General features: G+C 46.1%; 1 protein-coding gene across 1 annotated transcript; it reads left to right on the forward strand.

The window, feature by feature from the left end:
- On the forward strand, positions 1–25,887 carry LOC140386401 (small EDRK-rich factor 2-like). The gene is made up of 3 exons (XM_072468705.1): positions 1–112; positions 19,407–19,515; positions 20,183–25,887. The coding sequence occupies exons 1-3, from the start codon at positions 106–108 to the stop codon at positions 20,265–20,267; spliced, it is 201 nt and encodes a 66-aa protein (XP_072324806.1). The 5' UTR covers positions 1–105; the 3' UTR covers positions 20,268–25,887.
- Positions 25,888–26,120: the final 233 nt, after the last annotated feature.

Genomic DNA, 26,120 nt, shown 5'->3' on the forward strand with positions numbered 1-26,120 from the left:
TGTGAAGGCGGTGGGCGGGGACAGTTTGGGCGATCGAGTTTGGTTGCGGCGCCCGGGGGCCGTTTGCAGCAGCGGATCCGGGGATACCGTTGGGGGGACGACAGGATGACCCGTGAGTGGCGGTGGAGTGGATAGAGACGGCGGGCCTGGGCGGCGAGGGCTTTCTGAATTAGATCCGCGGCCTCGGAATCGCCTCATTACCGGGGCGGGCGCCGCCGTGGCTGTGACTCCCGAGGATCGGCCTAGACCCGATGAACCGGGGTTCGCGGCTCCCCCGTATCGATCGATTGATCGATCGATGATGGGGACGGTTGGACCGGGAGATTAGGGCAGGACTCGATTCCCATGCCTCCCGGGGCTGCGGCCCCTCCAGCCCGCGGCCTGTTGACGGGCGGCTCCCTCTGCCACGTCCGCATTCGGGCAAAAATAATGGCTCAAAATAAATCATCCCTGGCCTTGAAGGGGGAATGGAGCCTCTGCTGCTGCTCAGCAACTGTGGGGAGGCTTGGCCCTGACTGGGCTGTCACCACTTTCCTTGCTCACCCCGCAACCGGCAGGCTGGAAAGGCCGTGCTGCCCCTCCAGTTCTGCTCCACCAATTTCCTGCCATGTTTTCATCGGATCCCGACGCTGCACAAGGAGACCATTCTGCACTGACCCTGTGAGAGAAGACTCTGCCTCCGGCTGCCCTAACCTAGTAACACCACCTAACTTTTGGACATGCAAAGGGACAATTTAGAATGATCAATCCACACCGTAGGACTGTGGGAGGAAACCCATGCGGGCACGGGGAGAATGTGCAAATTCCACAGTCACCCAAGGTCTGAATCGAACCCGTGTCCCTGTGCGTGAGACAGCAGTGCTAAGCTAACCACTGTGCTGTCTGTATTTTGTTCCTTGACACCTTCGCTATGATCGTGCTTGTCCAATTTGGATTTGGCCCCTTGTGCCTTTTGGTTAAATGCCATCTTCCTGCACTTTTCCTCTCTCTCTCTCTCTCTCTCCCCCCCCCCCCCAGTCTTGAATCCACTTGACCACTGGGGGTGGAGAGTTCCAAATATCCACAATCCTTTCAGTGAGCAGTTAATGTAGAGAACAGCTCCATTTTCCTACCATTGCTCCAGATCCCTTGTTAATGTTAGCAACTGTGAAGTCTGTTTGGGGGGTGGGAGACATGAGTGCATCCAGATTTTCTGCTGCTTTGGCCCTGCTCTAATTTATAATTATTTCCCCATGAGAGGGAATGGGTTATCTGTCCCCACCCTGTTGAATACCTCTGTTTTTAACACCTTAGAGCAACTTTTCAATTTTGAGGCTACTTGTCAAACTTCTGCAACCACTTATTATAATTTAATCTATTAGGTCCTGGCATTCTTGTGAATCGACATTGTACTTAATTTGGTTGTTCAATCAATCTGACCTGTAAATGTAGAGTTTAAAATGAATAACTTTTTAAGGACAGACCTGATGAAGTCTCATGGCATCAGGTCAAACATGGGCAAGGAAACCTGCTGATTATACAATTACAGATTGAGCTGGCCAAATCCTAAAGGACATAACTGCTAGACTGTCTGTGGCAGGTGGTGAGTGAGGAAAAACAGACTTGACCAATCCTCTCCAACCTGTCTGCCGCAGATGCATCTGTCCACGATATGATCGGTCAGCGTGGCCACCGTACAGTCCATGGGAAGTGAAGTTCTGTGGCACTAGCACAGTGCCACAATGGAATAAATTTCAAACACATCTAGGAACTCAAGACTGGGCAACCACGAGGCACTGTGGGCCATCAGCAGCAGAAGAATTGTACTCTACCCCATTCTGTAAACTCGTTGGCCAGCATATCCTCCACTCTACCAATATCACCAAGCCAAGAGATCAACCATTGTTCAAAAAAGGAGGTTGTGTCAGGAGCAGCAGCACTCCTACCTAAAAATGAGGTCTCAAACTGGTGAAGCTACAACACAGGGCTGCTTGCATAACGAGCAAGCAATAGTCAGAGATAAGTGATCCCATAACCAATGGATCAGTTAGAAGTTCTGCAGTCCTGCAACATCCGGTCGTGAATGGTGGTGCGCAATTAAACAAATATTGCCATCCTCCATGATTGGGTAGCCCAGAGCATCAGTGCAAAAGATACGGCTGAAGCATTTGCAACAATCTTCAGCCTGAAATGCATTCTTGGGGTAGCACGGTGGCGCAAGTGGTTAGCATGGTTGCCTCACGGCGCCGAGGTCCCAGGTTCGATCCCGGCTCTGGGTCACTGTGTGGAGTTTGCACATTCTCCCAGTGTTTGCGTGAGTTTCGCCCCCACAACCCAAAAGATGTGCAGGGTAGGTGGATTGGCCATGCTAAATTGCCCCTTAATTGGCAAAAATGAATTGGACACTCTATATTTGTTTTTTAAAAATGAAATGCATTCTGCGGAGGTCCCTAGCACCATAGGTGCCAGTTTTCAGCCAATTCACAAGAAATGGCTGAAGGTGCTGGATATTGCAAAGGCAATATGGGCCCTGACAATATTCCAAGAATAGCACTGAAGATTTGTGCTTCACATCGTGCCAAGATGTTACAGTATGGCTACAACACTGACGTCTACCCAGCAATGTGGAAAATTTCAGTTATGTCCTGTGCACACACAGCAGGACAAATCCAACCTGGCCAATTACTGCCCAGACAGTCTACACTTGATCATCAGTAAAGTGATGGAAGGGGTCAGCAATGGTGAAATCAAGCATCACATGTTCAGCAATAACCTGCTTACTGCTACACGGGTTGAATTCTGCCAGGATCACTCAGATCCTGACCTTATTACAGCACGGTAGCACAAGTGGATAGCACTGTGGCTTCACAGTGCCAGGGTCCCAGGTTCGATTCCCCGCTGGGTCACTGTCTGTGCGGAGTCTGCATGTTCTCCCCGTCTCTGCGTCTGGGAAGAAAAAAATTGAATTCAAATTTTGCCAGTTGACGAATCGGGAACTGAACACACGTTCCCAGGCCTGGGCCTCCTAATCACCAGTCCAGTGACATTACCTTTAATTTATCACGAAAACAGAAAATGCTGGGAAAACGCAGCAGGTCTGGCTGTACCTGCGGAGAGAGAAACAGAATTAACGTTTCTAGTCTGTATGACACTTCAGAGCTTTTTCAGACATTGGGCTGGACTTTCTGGCCCTTCCCGCTGCGATGATCTTTTGGCCCCGCCACAGTGGGATCCCCGGCGAAGAACACAAAACGCCACCAACCAATGGCAAGCACACCTCCCGCTGGGGTGCCGGAAAATCTTGCCCAAACCTTTTTCCAGTCAATTCAAGATGGGGTGTGGGTTTCCTCCAGGTGCTCCGGTTTCCTCCCACAGTCCAACAACGTGCAAGTTAGGTGGATTGGCCATGATAAATTGCCCCTTAGTGACCAGAGAAGTTGGGAGGGGTTGTTGGGTTACGGGGATGGGGTGGACGTGACGGCTTGAGTGTGTCGGTGTAGACATGGGCCGAATGACCTGCATTGTATGTTCTATGTTCTACATTCAAACATGGACAAAAGAGCTGAACTCCAAAGCCGAAGTAAGAGTGACCGTCAAGGCAATATTTGACAGCGTGGCAGCCGCATTATTAAAATGGGAATCGGGGAAACTCGGTTGGAGTTATACCTGACTCACCCGAAGATGGTAATGGTTGTTGGAGGTCAATCGTCTCTGCTCCAGGACCTCACTGAGGAGTAACTCAGGATAGTGTCCTCGGCCCAGCCATTTTCAGCTGCTTCAACAATGACCTTCATTCCATCATAAGATCAGCAGGATGGATATTCGCTGATGACTTTTTCATTCGCAACTCGTCATACCAAAGCAGTCCATGTCCAAATGCAGCAAGACCTCGGCAATATCCAGGTTTAGGCTGACCAGTCGTAAGTGTCCTCGACCTCACACAAGTGTCAGGCAATGACCATCTCCACCAAGAGAGAATCTAACCATTGCCCTTGACGTTCAATGGCATTGCCATCCCTGAAACCTCCGCTATCAACATTCTGGGGGTTACCATTGACCTGAAACTGGACTAGCCATATAAATACTGTGGCTAAACGAACAAGACAGTGGCTCAGAATGCTGCAGCGGGGAACCCACTGCCTGACTCAACCTGTTCACCATCGACAAGGCACAAGTCAGGAGTGCAATCGAATGCTCTCCACTTGCCTGGAAGAGTTCAACTCCAACAACCCTCAGCTCAACATCATTCAAGACGAAGCACACTTTATTGGCAACCCAGTCACAAACATTGTTGCTGAAGCAGCTTTGTGCACCATCTACAACATGCACAGCAGGAATGCACCAAGGCTCCTTAGACAGCACCTTCCAAATCCACAACTGCTACTACCTAGATTCAAAGGACAAGGGCAGCAGACACCTGGAAACACCACCACCTGCAATTTCCCCTCCAAGCCACTCCATTCTAACTTGGAAATATATTGCAATTCCTTTACTGTTGCTAGATAAAAGACCTGGAATTTCTTCCCTCACAGCCCTGTGGGTGTACCTAAACACCTGGACAGCAGCAGTTCAAAAAGGCAGGTCACCACCACCTTCTCAAGGGCAATTGGAGATGGACAATAACTGCTTGTCTGTCTAGTATTGGATTTTTATTCTGCATACAGAATCACAGATTTGTTACAGCGCAGAAGGAGGCCATTTGACCCATCATGTTTGTACTGGCTCTGAATAATTCCCTTACCATTTCCCTGTAATCCTGTACATTATTCCTTTTTAGATAAGTTTCATTCTTTACTGAATGCATCAGTTGAACCTGCATACTTAATCAGTGTTTGCACTTTGTTAGATAACTATTGCAGTTTTGCTAGGAAACTGGAGTCTGTTTATAGTGCTTAATCTATCTCTTTTTAAAGACCCAGGTAAGCCTCCTAGGAACAATGATTTTGAAGTAGTAAAAAGCATTGTAACTGATTGTAAACTGGAGCAATCAATAACTGTAGGAATCCTTAACTGTCAGCCTAAACCTGTGCTGTAAGGAAGAAGTAAGTCTATCTCTCTGAGAACCAGTTAAGGAATCCTGAATCTGGATTCCTGTCCTATCAATAGACATACACTTGATGAATCTGAATTTTTACAACCCTAAATACTGCTTGCCCTAACCCATTCTTGCAGATTAGATTGTTGGTGCTTGATGTAATTGTGCAATAGAAAAGTTGTAAATTCAGATTGTGTGCCAGAAGCGCATCTCTTCATTTAATGAAAAATTGTGATTTGCATTAGTGGACATAAACCATTCAATATCCACATGTAGCAATATTTACTTACAACCTTTAAGCACTGGATTCCAGTTTGTAAAAGACGGAACATTTGAAGAGCATTGTCTTTAAATTGAGTTGTTTCAGGACACATTTTTAAATAAAGCTGCAACCTCTGGGCAGTTGGAATTCTGCCAAATCCAGCAACATTGCCAACAATCGTGAGATGCATGAGCGATACCTATGCTGCTGCATGAGGATGTATTTTGTGCCAATTTTTTACAAAGGGTTTTGCTTAGTGTTTCATTGAATTGGATGCATTATACAAATAGCTCATAATCTGCATTTGTGCCACTATATTATGAGCCAAATTAGCAGAGATTGTGGGAGGCAGTGCCGATTTTTGAGAATGGATGTTCTCTGAATTTGTTTAAATTTCCCAATTTCAGGAAAGCATCCAATTCGACTGAGTATGTGGAAAGAACACCTTGTAATATGATTCTTAATCTTGTGAGAAGACTCGTTGAGCTGTTTCTTGGAACTTGTTTGATATTTTGTATCACAATTACATTTTAGAATGAATACCAGTCTAGTTCGGAGTAGAGTAGGCTTTTTTATAAAAATACGTTTTATTGAAAATTTTTTCCCAAACAACAATTTTTCCCCTCTTACAAAGCAAACGCAACAATAACAATACAGAAATTTTTAACAATACACAAGTAACAAAATCCCTTTATCTTTGACCTAAACTAAACTAAACCCCCTCCCCCCCCCCCCCTTTCCCCCTGGGTTGCTGCTGCTGGTCATCTGTCTTCCCTCTAACGTTCCCCTAGGTAGTCGAGAAATGGCTGCCACTGCCTGGTGAACCCTTGAGCCGATCCTCTCAGGGCAAACTTTATCTGCTCCAGTTTAATGAACCCTGCCATATCATTTACCCAGGCCTCCAGTCCGGGAGGTTTCGCCTCCTTCCACATGAGTAGGACCCTGCGCCGGGCTACTAGGGACGCAAAGGCCACAACGTCGGCCTCTTTCGCCTCCTGCACTCCCGGCTCTTCCGCAACTCCAAATAGAGCTAACCCCCAGCCTGGTTTGACCCGGGCCTTCACCACCCGCGAAATCACTCCCGTCACTCCCTTCCAATACCCTTCCAGTGCCGGGCACGCCCAAAACATATGTGCATGGTTTGCCGGGCTCCCGCCACACCTCCTACATTTGTCCTCCACTCCAAAGAACCTGCTCAATCTTGCTCCCGTTATGTGTGCTCTATGTAGCACCTTAAATTGAATCAGGCTAAGCCTGGCGCATGAGGAAGAGGAATTTACCCTGCTTAGGGCATCAGCCCACATACCCTCCTCTATCTCCTCCCCTAGTTCTTCTTCCCACTTTCCTTTTAGTTCGCCCACCGACTCCTCCCCCTCTTCCCTCATCTCTCGGTAAATCTCTGACACCTTGCCCTCTCCGACCCACACCCCTGAAAGCACCCTGTCCTGTATCCCCTCTGTCGGGAGCAACGGAAATTCCCTCACCTGTTGTCTAGTAAATGCCCTCACCTGCATATATCTCAAGAAATTTCCCCGGGGCAACTTATACTTTTCCTCCAATGCTCCCAAGCTCGCAAAAGTCCCATCTATAAATAAATCTCCCACCCTCCTAATTCCCAACTGGTACCAGCTCTGAAATCCTCCATCCATTCTTCCTGGGGCGAACCTATGGTTGTTCCTGATTGGGGACCCCATCAGGGCTCCCCGCACCCCTCTCTGTCGCCTCCACTGTCCCCAGATATTCAATGTTGCCGCCACCACCGGGTTCGTGGTAAACCTTTTAGGTGAGATCGGTAGCGGCGCCGTCACCAGCGCCTCTAAACTTGTCCCATTACAGGACTTTCTCTCCAGTCTTTCCCACGCCGCTCCCTCACCCTCCATCATCCATTTACGTATCATTGCCACATTGGCGGCCCAATAGTAATCGCCCAAGTTCGGTAGTGCCAATCCTCCTCTGTCCCTACTACGCTGAAGGAATCCCCTCCTTACTCTCGGAACTTTCCCTGCCCACACGAAGCTCGTGATGCTCCTGTCTATTTTATTAAAAAAGGTCTTGGTGATTAGTATAGGGAGACATTGAAATACAAATAAGAACCTCGGGAGGACCATCATCTTAATTGCTTGCACCCTGCCCGCCAGCGATAGAGGCTGCATGTCCCACCTCTTGAAGTCCTCCTCCATTTGTTCTACCAACCGTGTCAGATTAAGTCTGTGCAAGGTTCCCCAGCTCCTAGCGATCTGAATCCCCAGGTATCGGAAGTTTCTTTCCACTTTCCTTAGAGGCAAGCCTTCTATCTCTCTACTCTGGTCCCCTGGATGTATCACAAATAATTCACTCTTCCCCATGTTTAGCCTATACCCCGAGAAATCCCCGAACCCCCTCAAAATTCGCATAACCTCTATCATCCCCCCCCGCTGTCCGACACGTATAACAATAGGTCATCCGCATATAACGAGACTCGGTGTTCTTCTCCCCCTCTAATCACCCCTCTCCATTTCCTGGAGTCTCTCAACGCCATGGCCAGAGGTTCAATTGCCAACGCGAACAACAATGGAGACAGCGGGCATCCCTGTCTTGTTCCCCTATATAGTCGGAAATACTCCGATCTATGTCGACCTGTAACTACGCTTGCCGTTGGAGCCCCATAAAGAAGTCTAACCCAGCTAATAAACCCGTTCCCAAACCCAAACCTCCTTAACACTTCCCATAAATACTCCCACTCCACCCTATCAAATGCCTTCTCTGCGTCCATTGCCGCCACTATCTCTGCCTCCCCCTCCACTGGGGGCATCATTATCACCCCTAATAGTCGTCGCACGTTAACATTCAGTTGTCTCCCTTTTACGAACCCTGTCTGGTTTTCGTGCACCACCCCCGGGACACAGTCCTCTATCCTCGATGCCAGTACCTTTGCCAACAATTTGGCGTCCACGTTCAATAATGAAATGGGTCTATAGGACCCGCACTGCAACGGATCTTTATCCCTCTTCAAAATTAACGATATCGTCGCCTCCGACATCGTCGGGGGTAGAGTCCCCCCTTTCCTGGCCTCATTGAACGTCCTCACCATCAACGGGGCCAACAAGTCCACATATTTTCTGTAATACTCCACCGGGAACCCGTCTGGTCCTGGGGCCTTCCCTGCTTGCATGCTTCCCAGTCCCTTAATAACCTCGTCCACCCCAATCGGTGCCCCCAGGCCTACCACCCCCCGCTCCTCCACTTTCGGGAACCTCAATTGGTCCAGGAACTGCCGCATCCCCTCCTCTCCCTCTGGGGGTTGAGACCTATACAGTTCCTCATAGAACGTCTTGAACACCTCATTTATCTTTCCTGCCCTTCGCACCGTGTCTCCCCTTTCGTCTCTAATTCCTCCTATCTCCCTCGCTGCTGCCCTCTTTCGCAATTGATGAGCCAACAGGCGACTCGCCTTTTCCCCATATTCATACCTCCTCCCCTGTGCCTTCCTCCACAGTACCTCCGCCTTTCTGGTGGTCAGAAGGTCAAATTCCGTCTGGAGTCGTCTCCTCTCCCTGTACAATTCCTCCTCCGGGGTCTCTGCAAATCTCCCCCAGTAATCTTTCCCTTTCCTTGGCCTCTGTTTTCCTTTTGTGGGCCCCAATGGAGATCAGCTCTCCTCTGACCACCGCTTTTAGTGCTTCCCATACCACTCCCACAGGGACCTCGCCGTCGTCATTGACCTCCAGATATCTCTCAATACACCCCCGCACTCTTGCACACACTCCCTCATCCGCCATCAGTCCCACATCTAATCGCCAGAGTGTTCTCTGCTCCCTTTCCTCTCCTAATTCCAGGTCCACCCAATGTGGGGCATGATCCGAAACCGCTATGGCTGAGTACTCAGCTTCTTCCACCCTAGAGATCAACGACCTTCCCAAAACAAAAAAATCTATCCGGGAGTACACTTTATGGACATGGGAGAAGAAGGAAAACTCCCTAGCCCTAGGTCTAAGAAATCGCCATGGATCCACTCCCCCCATTTGGTCCATAAACCCCTTAAGTACCTTGGCCGCTGCCGGCCTTCTTCCGGTCCTTGAGCTGGATCTATCTAGCCCCGGGTCCAGCACCGTATTAAAGTCCCCTCCTAAAATCAAGTTTCCTACCTCCAGGTCCGGTATACGCCCCAGCATCCGTCTCATAAATCCCGCATCGTCCCAGTTTGGGGCATACACGTTAACCAACACGACCTCCATTCCCTCCAGCCTGCCACTCACCATTACATATCTACCTCCGCTATCTGCTACGATGTTCTTTGCTTCAAATGCTACCCGTTTCCCCACCAAAATGGCCACCCCTCTATTCTTTGCGTCCAGTCCTGAGTGGAACACCTGTCCCACCCATCCTTTCCTTTGCCTAACTTGGTCCGTCACCTTTAGGTGCGTCTCTTGGAGCATAACCACGCCTGCCCTTAGTCCTTTCAAATGCGCGAGCACTCGGGCCCTTTTTATCGGTCCGTTCAGGCCTCTCGCGTTCCACGTGATCAGCCTCACTAGGGGGCTACCTGCCCCCCTCCCGTGTCGACTAGCCATTACCTTCTCTAGGCCAGCCCCATATCCCGCCTCCGCGCTCCCGCTCGCTCCCCCAGCGTCGCACACCATCCCCGCCCACCCACTCTTTAGCCATTTCCTTTTGGATTTCCGCAGCAGCAACCCAGTTGTCCCCCCTCCCTCCCCCCCCTCCCCGCTAGATCTCTTTCTAGCATGATTGCTCCCCCCATATTACTTCCGTAAGTCAGCTGACTTCAACTGACCCCGGCTACTCCTGCTCACTCCTCGACCCCCCCCATGTGGGGAACTCCCATCCGCCTTGCGCCTGTCTTCCCGCCTTATTCTTTCTGGTGCGGGAACATCCCTTTACCTGACCCGCCTCTTATGGCGCAGCTCCCTTTCCCCTCCCCTTCCCCATTCTCCAACTATGTCCCGTCTTTCCCCCCTCACCGGCGCCCACATTTCCCCAATGTCTCCCCCCTTCCCTGTTTACTTCTCAATTAACTTCCACCGTAACATTAACAATAACATTTCCTGCAGCGTCAGTCCCTCAGTTCCGATCCAATTTCTCTTCTTTGATGAAGGTCCATGCTTCCTCCGCCGTCTCGAAATAATGGTGTCTCTCCTGATACGTGACCCATAGTCTTGCCGGCTGCAGCATCCCGAACTTCACCTTCCTTTTGTGCAACACCTCTTTGGCTCGGTTGAAGCTCGCCCTCCTTCTCGCCACCTCCGCACTCCAATCCTGGTATACCCGTACTACTGCATTCTCCCATCTGCTACTCCGCACCTTTTTAGCCCATCTCAGGACCTCTTCTCTATCCTTAAGGCGGTAAAATCGCACGATTATCGCCCTGGGTGGTTCTCCCGCTTTTGGTCTTCTCGCCGGAATCCGATTTGCCCACTCCACCTCCAAGGGGCTCGTAGGGGCCTCAGCACCCATCAGTGAGCTCAGCATCGCACTTGCGTACGCTCCACAGTCCACTCCTTCCACACCCTCAGGGAGACCCAGTATCCGAAGGTTCTTCTTTCGCGCTCCATTGTCTAGGGCTTCGATCCTTTCAGTACACTTTTTATGAAGTGCCTCGTGCGTCTGTGTCCTAACCGCCAGGCCCAGGATCTCGTCCTCAATATCTGTCGCCTTCTGCTCCACCACACGGAGCTCTGTCTCCTGGGTCTTTAATGTCTCCTTGAGCCCCTCAATTGCCTGTAGCAACGGGGTCAGCACCTCCCTCTTCAGCAGCTCCACGTACCGTCTCACAATTTCATCCTGCTCAGGCCCCCATGTCGCCTGCGCTTTCTCCGCCGCCATCTTGTACTTCTCTCTTTCTGACCCTTTGGTCGACGATTCCTCGCGCTGCAGCCGCCGCCGCCGGTTTTTTCCTCCTTCGTTTGGGGGGGACTCCCTTCTCACACACCCCACACCGGGTTGCGTCGTCGAAAAATTCCCCGTTGGGGCTCTTAAAAGAGCCCGAAGGTCCGTCGGAGCTTGAGTCGCCGAAGCGTGCGGCTAGCTAGGCATCACCGCAACCGGAAGTCCCTTCAGTGGCCTTGATGAGGTCTTTTCACAGTTGTTCCCTCTGCTGCTAGAATTCACTTTTGATGCAGGCCCTCAGGTCAGCTTGCAGCTTTAAGCTTGCCCTTCCCCCGCCTGCATGCTGGAAGAGGCCCTGTTTATCCTGCAGTTGCAGCCAAATCTTTTACTGTTTCTGCGTGTGTCTGGCAACCAAGAGACATACCCTTCCTGGGGGACACTGTCGGGGGAATATTGCAGCCTTCTTCCCACACCGGGAAATGTCAAACAAATGCCGTGGGGGCCCTGTAACGAGCCCAAAAGTCCGTTCCAAGCAGGAGCTCCGAATATGCGACCTAGCTCTGCATAGCCGCACCCGGAAGTCTAGAGTAGGCTTTTTGTTGACATTCATATCCAGAAAAAAAATTACAGAAATGTTTTGATTACAAAAATGCTTTAAAAGTTTGTTCAACACTGGACCATCATTTGTTGGAAATGTTCCAATTTTGTCATCTAATCAGTGACCCATCAGGATATTTTGAAAGAAAAGATCTATGAATCCTTCATTAAAAGCATTGTTGAAAGGAAAGCCACTTTCTGCCATAAGGATATTTCCCTATAGATACTCTTCTGTAGATCATTTTAAGTTCAGCTTTCAGCTCGTCTTCAGTTTGTGATAGAGAGTAATAAACCCATATGCACTACTGCATATGGTTTGTCCATGCAAGCTTTGCATGTTATTAGGCTGCAAGAGTATATTTCTAATGGGCAGGATACTTTAATGTCTTTTGTACTCGACCAATCTTTCCTTTCTAAAATTTTTTAGCATTGTTAACCTGCGCACCTCCACTTTTAGTTATCTATAATTTTCAGTTTCAGAATGAACGTAACTATAAATATATGATATCCATTTGGAGGCAGGTGAATGACTGTGATGGACAAGCCTTTGTGGTTTATAGTGCATTATACCAAAGTAAAAAAACAGTATAGTCTATGGGTTGGCACCCTATTTGCAGCATGTGAAAGGCTATAGGTTGTCTTAGGAAGCTTGAATTTTCTTGGGTGCAGACTCGATGGGCTGCACGGCCCCCTTCTGCACTGTAGGGATTCTGTGGATTCTGTATTGCACCTGTGGCCAAATTTTACCTGTTGAAATCTGTGGATTTTGTACATTGTAAGTGACTAATGGGCCATTAAGCTTTTTCTGCTTTTAACTACAAATCACCGTATTTTTGATTTGCTTTTGTTTTTCTCTAAAATCTTGTTCATATCTACTTTTTTCCCTGGTTATGTGTATCATATAGGCTTTTTTTTATCTTGCCCACGATACAGGATAATATTCCTGTGAGGCCCTGATCTTTGTGGATTTGCAAGTGGTCTTAGACCCTACTGTCTGATCTGACCCCAGTAATGATGGGAACTTTCAGTGTATAGAATCCAATTTGGATGTTCAACCAAGTGTTGAGCCAGAGGAAATGGGTGAGGTACTAAATGAGTACTTTGCATCAGTGTTCACCAAGATGCTTCTTGGGCAGGGTGTGTGGACAGTCTGGGTCATGTTGACATCGAAAATGAGGAGGTATTGGGTCTTTTAAAATACATTTAAGGTAGATAAGTCTCCTGGACCGGATGGGATTTATCCCAGAATACTGAGGGAAACAAGAGAAGAAATTACTGGGGCCTTGACTGACATCTTTGTATCCTCATTGGCTACATGTGAGATCCCAGAGAACTGGAGAATAGCTAATATGGTACAGCTGTTTGAAGAAAGGTAGCAGGAGTAATCCAGTAATCTATAGGCCGGTGGTCCTCACACCGGCATTAGGTAAATTATTGGAGAGAATTCTCAGGGACAGGATTTATACCCATTTGGAAACAAATGGACCCATTACCGATAGACAGCATGTATTTGTGAAGGGGAGGTTGTGCCTCACTAACTTGATCGAGTTTTTTGACGAGGTGACAAAGATGATTGATATGGGGAGGGCGGTGGATGTTCACATGGACTTCAGTAAAGCCTTTGACAAGGTGCCTCATGGCAGACTGGTGCAGAAGGAGGCCATTCGGCCCATCGAGTCTGCACCGGCTCTTGGAAAGAGCACCCTACCCAAGGTCCACACCTCCACCCTATCCCCATAACCCAGTAACCCCACCCAACACTAAGGGAAATTTTGGACACTATGGGCAATTTAGCATGGCCACACCACCTAACGCGCACATCTTTGGACTGTTGGAGGAAACCGGAGCACCTGGCGGAAACCCACGCGCACACACGGAGAATGTGCAGACTCTGCACAGACGGTGACCCAAGCCGGGAATCGAACCTGGGACCCTGGAGCTGTGAAGCAATTGTGCTATCCACACTGCTACCGTGCTACCATCAGAGGTGACGTGGTAAGATGGATACATAACTGGCTTGGTCACAGAAGGCAAAGGGTAGCAGTAGAAGGGTGTTATTCTGAATGGAAGGTTATGACTAGTGGTCTTCCACCGGGATCTATGCTGAGGTCTCTGTTGTTTGTAGTATACATAAATGATTTGGAGGAACATGTAACTGTAAGTTCGCGGATGACACTAAGGTTGGTGGGGCAACACAGGTGGAGAAGGCAGTCAAGAAGGCATACAGCATATTTGCCTTCATTGGCCGGGGACAGTAAGAAGGCTTACAACACCAGGTTAAAGTCCAACAGGTTTGTTTCAAATCACTAGCTTTCGGAGCACTGCTTCCTCAGATGAATGAAGAGGTATGTTCCAGAAACATATATATCAACAAAGTCAAAGATGCAAGACAATGCTTTGAATGCGAGCATTTGCATGTCATTAAGACTTTACAGATCCAGAGATAGGGGTAACCCCAGGTTAAAGAGGTGTGAATTGTCTCCAGCCAGGACAGATGGTAGGATTTTGCAAGCCCAGGCCAGATGGTGGAGGATGAATGTAATGCGACATGAATCCAAGGTCCCGGTTGAGGCTGTACTCATGTGTGCGGAACTTAGCGATAATTGGACCCCTCCGGAAGGCCGCTGCCCTCGACCCGACATGTATGCTCAAGCCGTTAGGAGTCGCGTCAATGCCAGATTCATCAGTCGCATTCACAAGACAGCCCCGAACGTCACCCAAGCACAACGCAACGCCATCCACGCTCTCAAGACCAACCGCAACATCGTCATCAAATCAGCAGACACAGGAGGGGCCACTGTCATACTGAACAGACGGACTACTGCAAAGAGGTATACCGACAACCCAACAACCAGGAACACTACAGACAGTTACCTGCAGATCCGACCAAGGAGCACACTTGCCAACTCAACAGACTGATCAAGACCTTGGATCCAGACCTTCAGAGCAGCCCACGTGCTCTCATCCCGCGTAATCCCCGCATTGGAGATCTCTACTGCCTCCTGAAAATACACAAGGCCAACACACCAGGCCGGCCTATCATATCAGGCAATGGGACCCTGTGTGAGAACCTCTCTGGCGACATCGAGGGCATCTTGAAACCCATCGTACAAGGCACGCTCAGCTTTTGTCACGACACGACGGACTTCCTACAGAAACTCAGCACCCATGGACCAGTTGAACCAGGAATATTCCTCTTCACAATGGACATCACGGCACTCTACACCAGCATCCTCCATGACGACGGCATTGCTGCAACAGCCTCCGCCCTCTTCACACCGACAATTTCAATCTCCAGACGCAATTCTGCAACTCATCCGCTTCATTCTGGATCACAACGTCTTCACCTTTGACAACAAGTTCTTCATCCAGAAGCATGGAACAGCCATGGGGACCAAATTCGCACCTCAGTATGCCAACATCTTCATGCACAAGTTTGAACAAGATCTCCTCACCGCACAGGACCTTCAACCGACGTTATACACCAGATATATCGATGACATTTTTTTTCCTTTGGACCCATGGCGAAGAATCACTGAAACGACTACACGATGACATCAATAAGTTCCATCCCACCATCAGACTCGCGATGGATTACTCTCCAAAATCGGTTGCATTCTTGGACACACTTATCTCCATCAAGGGCGTTCATCTCAGCACTTCGCTTTACCGCAAGCCCACAGATAACCTCACGATGCTCCATTTCTCCAGCTTCTACACTAAACACATTAAAGAAGCCATTCCCTATGGACAAGCCCGCCGTATACACAGGATCTGCTCCGACTAGGAGGAATGTAACAGACATCTACAGAAGCTGAAAGATGCCCTCGTACGAACGGGATATGATACTCGACTCATCGATCGACAGTTCCAACGCACCACAGCAAAAAAACCGCACCGATCTCCTCAGAAGACAAACACGGGACACAACCGACAGAGTACCCTTCGTCGTCCAGTACTTCCCCAGAGCGGAGAAACTACGACATCTTCTTCGCAGCTTTCAGCACGTCATCGATGAAGATGAACATCTTGCCAAGGTCATCCCCACACCCCCATTACTTGCCTTCAAACAACCACGCAACCTTTAACAAACCATTGTTTGCAGCAAACTACCCAGCCTTCAGAACAGCGACCACGACACCACACAACCCTGCCGTGGCAATATCTGCAAGACGTGCCAGATCATCGACATGGGTACACCATTACACGTGAGAACACCACCCACCAGGTATGCGGTACATATTCGTGTGACTCGGCCAACGTTGTCTACCTCATGCGCTGCAGGAAAGGATGTCCTGAAGCGTGGTACATTGGTGAGACCATGCAGATGCTGCGACAACGGATGAACGGACATCGTGTGACAATCGCCAGGCAGAAATGTTCCCTTCCAGTCGGGGAACACTTCAGCAGTCAATGGCATTCAGCCTCTGATCTCCGGGTAAGCGTTCTCCAAGGCAGCCTTCAGGACGTGCGACAACGCAAAATCACCGAACAGAAACTTCTAGCCAAGTTCCGCACACATGAGTACAGCCTCAACCGGGACCTTGGATTCATGTCGCATTACATTCATCCCCCACCATCTGGCCTGCGCTTGTGAAATCCTACCAACTGCCTTGGCTTGAGACAATTCACACCTCTTTAACCTGGTGTAAGACTTCTTGCTGTGCTCACCCCAGTCCAACGCCAGCATCTCCACTTCATTGGCCGGGGCATTGAGTATACAAATTGGCAAGTCATGCTGCAGCTGTATAGAACCTTTGTTAGGCAACACTTGGGGTATAGTGTTCAATTCTGGTCACCACACTACCAGAAGGATGTGGAGGCTTTAGATAGGGTGCAGAAGAGATTTACCAGGATGTTGCCTGGTATGGAAGGCATTAGCTATGATGAGAGGTTGAATAAACTCGGTTTGTTCTCACTGGAACAACGGAGATTGAGGAGCGACCTGATAGAGGTCTACAAAATTATGAGGGGCATAGACAGTGTGGATAGTCAGAGACTTTTTCCCAGGGTAGAGGGGTCAATTACTAGGGGGTATAGGTTTAAGTTGAGAGGGGCAAGGTTTAGAGGAGATGTGCAAGGCAAGTTTTTTTTTAACACAGGGTAGTGGGTGCCTGGAACTCACTGCCGGAGGAGGTGGTGGAAGCAGGGACGATAGTGACGTTTAAGGGGCATCTTGACAAATGCTTGAATAGGATGGGAACAGAGGGATACGGACCCCAGAAGTGAGAAGATTTTAGTTTAGACGGGCAGCACGGTCTAAACCATGGCGCAGGCTTGTTCCTGTGCTGTACTTTTCTTTGTTCTTTGTTTGTTTGTTGGTGGAGTGGCAGATAATGTTGAGGATTGTCAGAGGATACAGCAGGACATAGGTTGGAGACTTGAGCAGAGAAATGGAAAATTGAGTTTAATCCAGACAAATGTGAGATGATGGATTTTGGTAGGTCTAACATAGAGGGGAAACATACCGTAAATGGCAAAACTCTTTGGAATATAGAAAGTCAGAGAGATCTGGGCATGTAGGTCCACAGATCTTTGAAAGTAGCAACACAAGTGGATAAGGTAGTCAAGAAAGCAGACGGAATGCTTGCCTTCATTGGATGGGACATTGAGTATAAAAACTGGCAAGTAATGCTGAAGTTGTATAGAACCCTGGTAAGGCAGCACTTGGAATATTGCACACCATTCTGGTCACCACACTACCAGAAAGAAGTGGAGGCTTTGGAGAGGGTGCAGAGGAGGTTTAATAGGATGTTGCCTGGTCTGGAGGGAGTTCGCTATGCGGAGAGGCTGAACAGACTCTTTTCATTAGAACGACGTATGTTGAGGGGTGACCTGATTGAGGTCTACAAGATTATGAGGGGCATGGATAGAGTGGATGGGCAGGCACACTTTCCCAGGATGGAGGGGTCAATCACCAGGGGAGCATAGGTTTAAGGTCCGTGGGGCAGAGCTTCGAGGAGATGTGCGAGGCAGGATTTTTACACCGGGTGGTGAGTGCCTGGGAACGAGTTGCCACGGGAGACTGTGGAAACAGATACACTTAACGGTGTTCAAAAGGCATCTTGAGAAATACATGGATAGGGTGGCTATAGAGGGATACAGCATGACAAAGTGCTGAGGGTTTTGGCCAAGGTTAGTATTACCGGTACAGGCTTGGAGGGCCTAAGGGCCTGTTCCTGTGCAGTTTTGTTCTTTGTTCTAAAATTGTCTTTGCATAAATTATGAATTTCAGTGGATTGAATCTCTTGTGCTTAAAATAACTGACTATTTAATAATTGGGGAAAAAAGGACCTGGAATAGCAGCAGGAGGTTCCTTGCTTTTGTCGCATTACAACTACTTTTTTCTTGATAGCATCGAGTGTGGGAGCATATTTCCTGACAGTGATGCCTGCTGCTTTGAAGTTCACTTGGGAACTAAAGCAATTCTAAAATGTTTGAAGGAAACTTAAATGCATACATTTCTTGGATACAAGGACCTAGAGATTCTTCTATCTACTAAACTGCAAGCTGCACCTGTTTTATCAATGTCACTATCCACCCCCAAACTCAAAATGTACAGAAATCGGCATGAATCATTGGAAACAGTTAAGGCTCTATCTATTTCTTGACCAAAAAAATGTGAAAGTTTTGTCTTTTAACTACTAGATTCAGCATTTTGAAGGACTTGTAATTATGGCTACTTTTCAATTTCAATGTTACTTAACTGCTGTTAAGAATGCACAGGAGAGAATACTAGGCAGGTGTTATTAGAACACCAGTTTAAATTACAATTAAAAGTAAGATAAATAGATTTTATTTCTATCGCTGAAAATTTAGTTGAAATGTTGAGACCCTAGTCCCCTGACCAATTGATCTGAAAGAAGGTAGTCTGGGCAGCAGTTTTCTTTGGACGGGTGGACATAAAAGATCGAGGAAACTCTGAGGAATTGCTGTTAATATATTTTCAGCTGTATAAATTATTTATACCTAGGTTGTACATCTGGGTATAAATGCAGAGGAAACATCAGACAAGTTTTCATATATATCAGGTCCCGTGGAATGTCAGCAGTTTCAACTAACAACTTCATCCATATATGATGGCACCGTGGTTAGCACTGCTGCCTCAGTGCCCTGGACCCAGGTTTAATTCCAGCCTTGGGTGACTGGAGTCTGCACATTCTCCCTGTGTCTGCGTGGGTTTCCTCCGGGTGCTCGAGTTTGCTCCCACAATCCAAAGATGTGCAGGCTGGGTGGATTGGCCATGCTAGATTGCCCCTTACTGTCCAAAAGGTCAAGTGGGGTTACTGGGGTGGGGAAGTGGGCTGAGGTAGGCTGGTCTTTGAGGATCAGGCAGACTCAGTGGGCCAAAAGGCTTCCATCTGCACTGTAGGAATTCATGCTGTTAGGCTAATGTGGGTGTCAAGTTCTGTGCAAATAAATCTGTTTTTCAGTACTCTGATATTTATTCAGTAGCTGGGTGTGTGTGCTCGCATGCTCACTTCAAAGTGTGACATACAAGAAAATTAGTTCTAAACCTTGTGTCTCTTACTAGGTGCCTTATATGTCCATGATGGAAAAGGTCTAAAGCCAGCTTTTTGCTCCCGTCTTATTCTTGACTGGACCAAAATTGTGGGGATGGTTATAATAGTTGCTTTTTAAAAAAGTAATTGTGATGTGGAAGACCTGATCAAACTGTGGGAGTCACCATTGACTTTTTTTTCTTCCTAGGTGGTAATCAACGAGAGCTTGCTCGTCAGAAAAATGCAAAAAAATCAAGTGAGCAAAGTAAACGGAAAAGAAGGGATGATGGTTTATCTGCTGCTGCCAGAAAGCAGAGGTAAACCAAACATAGCATCAACTGAAACCATCGCACAAAATAGTCAAACAGCTGTCACAATCTTGCATCTCGTCTTGGAATAAAGCGGCCATATATTTTTGTCCTTCTGGCTTTATTTTAGTGGGGGTTGCTTGGAGACTGTTCATGAATGCAGAACAATTAAATATTCAGTAATGAAAAATGCACAGCAGGTCTGTTTGCATCTGCAAGGTTAACATTTTGGGTATGGGTCCTCTGTCAAAACAGCATAGATGGGGTTAAATAAATTTTGAGGGGGAAGACATTTTGTGTTGGACTGCTATCACAAAGACGCAGTTGGTAAGTTTGATAACTTGTAAATGGTTCCTATAAAGCTACAAATTTCTGGATGATTGAATATCTGTACAGTGTGTGCTGTATTGTACCATGATTTGTTTTGGAGTAGCCTCATTCAGTTAACTTGAACTGCTGATGATCCGCAGAGCGCTGTCCCAATGGGAGCTCGCTTTACTATCAGCATTAGTTTCTGTACATGAAGGCTCTGTTACTGCCCCAGATATAATTGCCAGTCATTCATTCTATTGTGCATATACAGGATTAAAGATTCTCTCAAAGACTATCCAGGCACATATTCAAGTAAAGTGTGTTTGGAAAGTGATGTGATGGTTTACAATTTGTATTCTTGCAGGGATGCTGAAATAATGCAGCAGAAACAAAAAGGAACTAACGATTCTGCAGCACCGGCTGGAGATAATGCAGGAACATCGAACTAAGGCCCACACCCGTGGTACTCTGCCTAACTTTCCTGGATGGGTACATCTAACGAGCAACGCGGCTTTGTCTTCAAAATATTGAACATATTTAAAACATTGGGTTCTGATACTTCAGAAAATTGCATTGCATTGTTGTATCTTTCCTATGGGACTATGCCATGTTTAATGCAAAGGAAGGTGTCTTGCTTGTAGAATTGGTACTGATGCAGTATTAGACCTTGTACTGTAAAGGTGCATTTCCTGCATGAGCATAATTCACTAGGTATTTCCAGTATAAGCAGAAAATAAGCTTGCATATGGATTTATGTGACCAGCCTTGTATTTTTGTATCAGCGCTAACCCTTTAAATTCTGTTCTAATAAAGACAGCATTTAAGTTGACAAAGCTGAGTTTAGCTGCTTGTCTTTAAGTTGCCACTAAAGCTTTGCCATTCTTGAAGCATCTTTATTCTGCCTTGGTGATCCAGATGTGGAAGGAAACCAGTCAGTTTTTTTTAAACACACTTGAATCAAGTTTTGACATTTTCTAGCGAGGTAGGTATAAGTGCGTTATGAGCATTTGCCACTGCCTTTCAATTAGACCGTGAACACATCAATTAATTCTGCTTTGTATGCTACACTTACAAATTAAAATTTTCTCTGCCGGAGCAACATTGGGTTTAAATGCGTAGTTTTTGTAAAACAAATCATTTACAGGATGTGGGCTTTGCTGGTTAGGCCAGCATTTATTGTCCATACTTAGTTGCCCTTCAGAAAGTGGTGGCGAGTTGCTTTCTTGAACCGCTGCATTCCCTGAGGTGTAGGCACAGCTGCTGTGCTGTTAGGGAGTGAGTTCCAGGATTTTGCCCCAGCGACAGTGTCTATTTCCAAGTCAGGGTGGTGAGTGACCTTGGAGGGGAACCTCCAGGTGGTGGGGTTCCTAGGTATCTGCTGCTCTTGTCTTTATTTAGAAGGTGCTGTCTAAAGAACCATGGCGAGTTACTACAGTGCATCTTGTTGATCGTGCACACAGCTTCCACCGTTCTTTGGTGGTGGAAGGTTTGAATGTTTGTGGAAGGCGGAGGACTGTTGGAGTAAAGAAGGGAAATATGCGCAGAAGCCTTGTTAATAAAATGTGATTTGTAGATCCCCTTGCGTAAGGGATGAAGATACTTGTGGAAGCTACCACTTTATGGCTCAGACGTCTACCAGTTGTGCTATAAAAATCAGGGAAGTTAACTAGGTAGTTGGATTGATATGCCTGACTTGTTGCCTGGGGTGAGGTGTGGGCTTGGCACACTGTAGGCTTGATGTAATAATACTTTTAAAGACTAGAGAAATGTCAGTTGGTCAAACTGGAAGAGACAACAGGGAACGTTAAATTGAGTGAGACGGGGTGTCACATCCAAACTAATGGGACAGTTATTGGGGAAGTGTTCACAAATGATTAATCCATGGACTACACTAATAATAATAGACCGTAATGAAGGGAAAAATGATAGAATTTAAAAACAATTGAATAATGCAAGGTTGAAGAAGATGTGGCGTTTTACTGGCCAGGTGAACTTTAATGGGCACCTTTTTTTAATACATGAATTGGAGATGAAGAACCAAATATCTTTATTGCATCAATTTTCTTTTCTGCTTTAAATCACATGGATTAAAATTGCATACATATAGTTAAAGGAATTGTTTGTGGGCTGATTTTGGTTTTTAAGTGGCCTTATGAGAACAGTTCAAATATCAATTTGACTGACTTTGTCATTGTAAACTCAAACATATAACTCTCGTTATGCCTATAAGCATCATTTCTAAAAATGAATTTGATGCAGTATCTTGAATGACCTAGTTCAGTTTTGCATTTTTCCTGTAGAAATCTTGTGCTATTTTCTAGCGAGTTTCCTTCAACCTGGGCTAATTATTACATAGTCCTGAAAACGCTTGGAGCTGCATAGACCGCAAATTTCTGAGAAATGCTAATGCTTTGCTTGCTTAAGTGCAAAATGAATACTGTAAATGGAATTGGATGAATTCCTGAAGCATGTCATAAGCCACAGCCAAAAATTATGCATTGTAATCTGCATCAAGCCTTTTGCCAGGCTGGCTGAAGAGAGTGAAGAATACACATGGTCAATGGTGACCAAAGCCATGGATTTTGAGGGGTGAACGGGTATTGGTGATTGAGGCGCATCTGCTTTAACAATTGCTTTGGCCCAAGAATTGAATTTGGTATTCTTTTCCTCCTTGCTGTTCTGGTACTGACCTAATTTCCAAGGCTACATTCAAAAACTCTTATCTGCTTTTATTTTAAATGTTTTTAATTCCCTTGCCTACTTCCACTTTGCCCGTGGTCTTTACATGGATGGCTTCCATGTCAACTGAAGAGGTGAGGCCCTCATTAAATGATGCAAATTGGTGTCCTACGTTCAGATGCAGGACCCAATCAATTTTGAAGCACAAATGTCAAATGTTTTGTCCATTTATCATAGGCATTAATCCTCAAAGGGAGAGCTGGATGTTACTCAAAACAACCCAGAAAATGATTTTGTGCCAACAGAAGTGGAATTAGCAAGCTGCTGCAGGGTGCCTGTAACTGGCTGGTGATGAGGAATTGTGGCCTAGGTCTCTGCAAAACCAAGTCACCACATTCAGCCCGCCTGTTCTCTGCAGGTTACATGGATCATGTAATTTAAGTCACACTGTCTCTGGAACAGGCTAAAATTTATTTTGACAGTGAAGTTGCACGTTTGAGTGGGCGGCCGTTCAGCAATTTGTTAATGTGATTGATCGTTGTTTTAAAAGAACAGAATATAATGTTCACCGATGTTGCTTCAAAAGAATGCTTCTCTCAAAGTTTGTCAGGACTGAGTCACTGCTCCTGTTGAAAGCTATTGATTTCACTACAGACTTAATTGGGGGGGCGAGGGGGATTACTGTTGGTCACAGGAAAATTACCTGTTAAGCAAGGAGGAGTTTGAAATCTGAGCCAAAATAAACCATTGGGTTGTAAACAACCCAGTTCCCTGCCATTTGTGGCCACCTTCAATCATCTACATCCTGGAATCGCATTTCCTCCCTAACTTTCTTTGTCTCACCATCTCTCGTTGCCAAGGTTTTACTTGTCTGCTCAAGCTGGATGTAATCATTTGCTTTTACACTTTGGAAGCACATTGGGCTGTCTCACTACTTGACAGTATGCATCGTAAATCTCGTAAATCTTGGTTGTTTCTAATAAGCCTTTTCTATATCCAAATAACACCCTTCGAATTGCTGCACATTTGGCCACTCTAATACAACGCTACAATTGGCTTAAGTAGTTTTTTTTTTAAATTCCAGAATTTGCATGGTCACATCAAAAAATGGATTGTATTTTCCAAACAAATTGATGGCCATTGTACATGAAGCAGAACATTGGTGCACACAGGGTGATTTCAATTTAACTGAATTATTTTGCATTTAAAACAAAATCCAAACCTATATCTTTTCATGAGTGCTAAATCAAATACTCATCTAAAAATGTAATTTTCAATCGGAGGTTTAACTGTTTACTAAGCACTTAATTCATTTTATCATTATACAATATAGCTTTCAATTAAAGCTATGATCGACTAGACATTTGTCACTCGTAATGATTACTTGTCTACATAATGAGTTGTGGTTCTTTAGAAATTCATTCATGGGATTTGAGCATCACTGGCAAGGCCAGCTGTAGTTGGCTATTCCTAATTGCCCTTGAGAAGATGGTAGTGAGCTGTGGTGTGGTCCACCCACAGTGCTGTTAAAAAGTATTTCAGGATTTTGGCCAATGACATTGAAGGAACATTGATATATTTCCAAAACAGGATAACTTGAATTGGAGGTGAACTTTGTAGGTTGTGGCATTCCCGTGCGTCCAATGCCCTTGTTTTTTTTAGGTGGTAGAAATGGGTTTCAAAGGCACTGTTGAAGGAGTGTTGCTGAGCTGCTGCACTGCATCTTGTAGATGGTACACATTGCAGTTACTGCTCATGGTGGATGTGGTCCCAGTCAAGCAAGTCACTGTGCCTTGGATGGTGTTGAGCTTCTTGAGTATTATAGCAGCTGCACTCCTCCAGAGTGGGGAGTATTCTATTCTATCACATTTCTGACTTGCTCCTTGTGGATGGTGGACAGAATTTAAGGAGTCAGGGGGCGAGTCACTCACGGCAGAATTTCCCGTCTCGCTGTCCTGCTTTTGCAGTCACAGTATTTATAAGGCTGGTCCAGTTAAGTTCTCAATAGTAATTCCCAGTGTGTTGATGGGGGCCCCTTGGGTTGGCAATGTAATTGAACATAAAGGGGAGATTACTTGTCGTCCTTTGTTTAAAACTAGGATATAATGCATTGATTCTGACCCCAAGTCAAGACCACAATCTTTGTGCTGGAATTTAGTCCAACTGATTATGCGGACTTTAATGTCCAAGTGTTAAACTGGGCTTGACCTGTATCTGCATTTGTGGACAAATAAAGCTTTGCTTCTTGGATCTTACCTAGACAGTAGCTCCCTAATATAAGATACTGCTAAGTCAAAACCAATGTTGAAGATATGGTCACTTTAGTACTTGTTGATGCTGTGCAAGCCCACTCATCCTGTAGTCCATTTTGGAGTAAAGTGACCAAAAGAATTTCTGATTATGCAAAGGCTTCTCATGCAGTTCCATTTCCCTGCCCAATTTCCTTTCCTTGTCAATACATATATAAAGCTGTGTTTGATAAACTTCTGGTGCTCGTACCTTGATTTTGTAATATTGAATGCCTGTGGTAGGAGACTTTACTGGAATTGTGGCCACTGGATATGTTCATTCCTAAGTGATACATTAAAAAAAAGTTAATTGATTTTCTCCAACTTCCATTTTTCAATGCGAGGATTGTCTGTCCAGAGTCATTCAAGTTCACATTTTTACACAATTACCATCTTTTTATTCAAAAGACTGACCTGTCATAAAATCACCAATTTGATTACTGGTCTGTTTGTCACTCGTAATGATTACTTGTCCTTCTAAGATATTATGAATATTGTACCAGTGATTGGTCTTGGATGCAAGACCACTGATACTTGTGAATTGTTTTCATGCAATCTTTCATTCATTGTATGGCTTTTTAATACAAGAAACATTTAGTTATTGAAGTAAAGAAGTTTTCTGAAGTCTTTCAGTGAGGAATTCAACATGTTCCTGAGAAAGAACATCAGTTACAGCAGGTCATTTTGGGGAAGTCAGGATTATTAATGCAAATGAATTACTGTGGTCGCTGGGAACATATGTCTTCAGAGGTCAGAGAAATATTCAAATTGGTGTCCTTTTATCACACTTTAGGACTGCGAACTGGCTAGATATCTTATTTGTTAAAGCTTTTCATTTGTTTCCACTGGAAGAACTACCACGATGACTTGTAGCAAAGAGGATTTGAGCAAATCCATTAAGTCAATGGCATGCTTCACAGAGGTGCACATACCCTAATGTTTTTGGTACTTTGATTTGGAAGGAAGGATCCCATATAATACAGACTTTTTTTATCCATACACTTGTTCTTTACTTATTTTAACCGTGTTGCTGTCTTGATTTGTGTGTTTATATGTATAAAATAGTGGTGTCCATTTTGAATAAAATAACTTTAAAAAGCAATTTGGAATAACTAGTCATTTTGTGCTAGCTTTTCTGATCTGCAAATAACCTGAGACCAAGTGGAAGCTAACCTATCTTTCAACAGTAGGAGGAGATTAGTTTTTGATTGGCCTCAAGATGACCTATTTGCGCCTCTTCAGAGATTTTGTATTCTTGCAGAATACTGCAAGTTAGCAAATGGAGCATGGCAGGGCTCCAAATCTCAAAATGGCTGGCCACAGGGAGTGTCGGTG

This window comes from Scyliorhinus torazame, chromosome 12, assembly GCF_047496885.1.
Source record: "Scyliorhinus torazame isolate Kashiwa2021f chromosome 12, sScyTor2.1, whole genome shotgun sequence".
NCBI lineage: Eukaryota > Metazoa > Chordata > Chondrichthyes > Carcharhiniformes > Scyliorhinidae > Scyliorhinus > Scyliorhinus torazame.

What these genes read in the sequence shown, in the direction of transcription:
- LOC140386401 (XM_072468705.1), top strand. An exon ending in GCTGCTGCCAGAAAGCAGAG is followed by an intron (nt 19,516 to 20,182) that starts GTAAACCAAACA and finishes GTATTCTTGCAG; the next exon opens with GGATGCTGAAATAATGCAGC.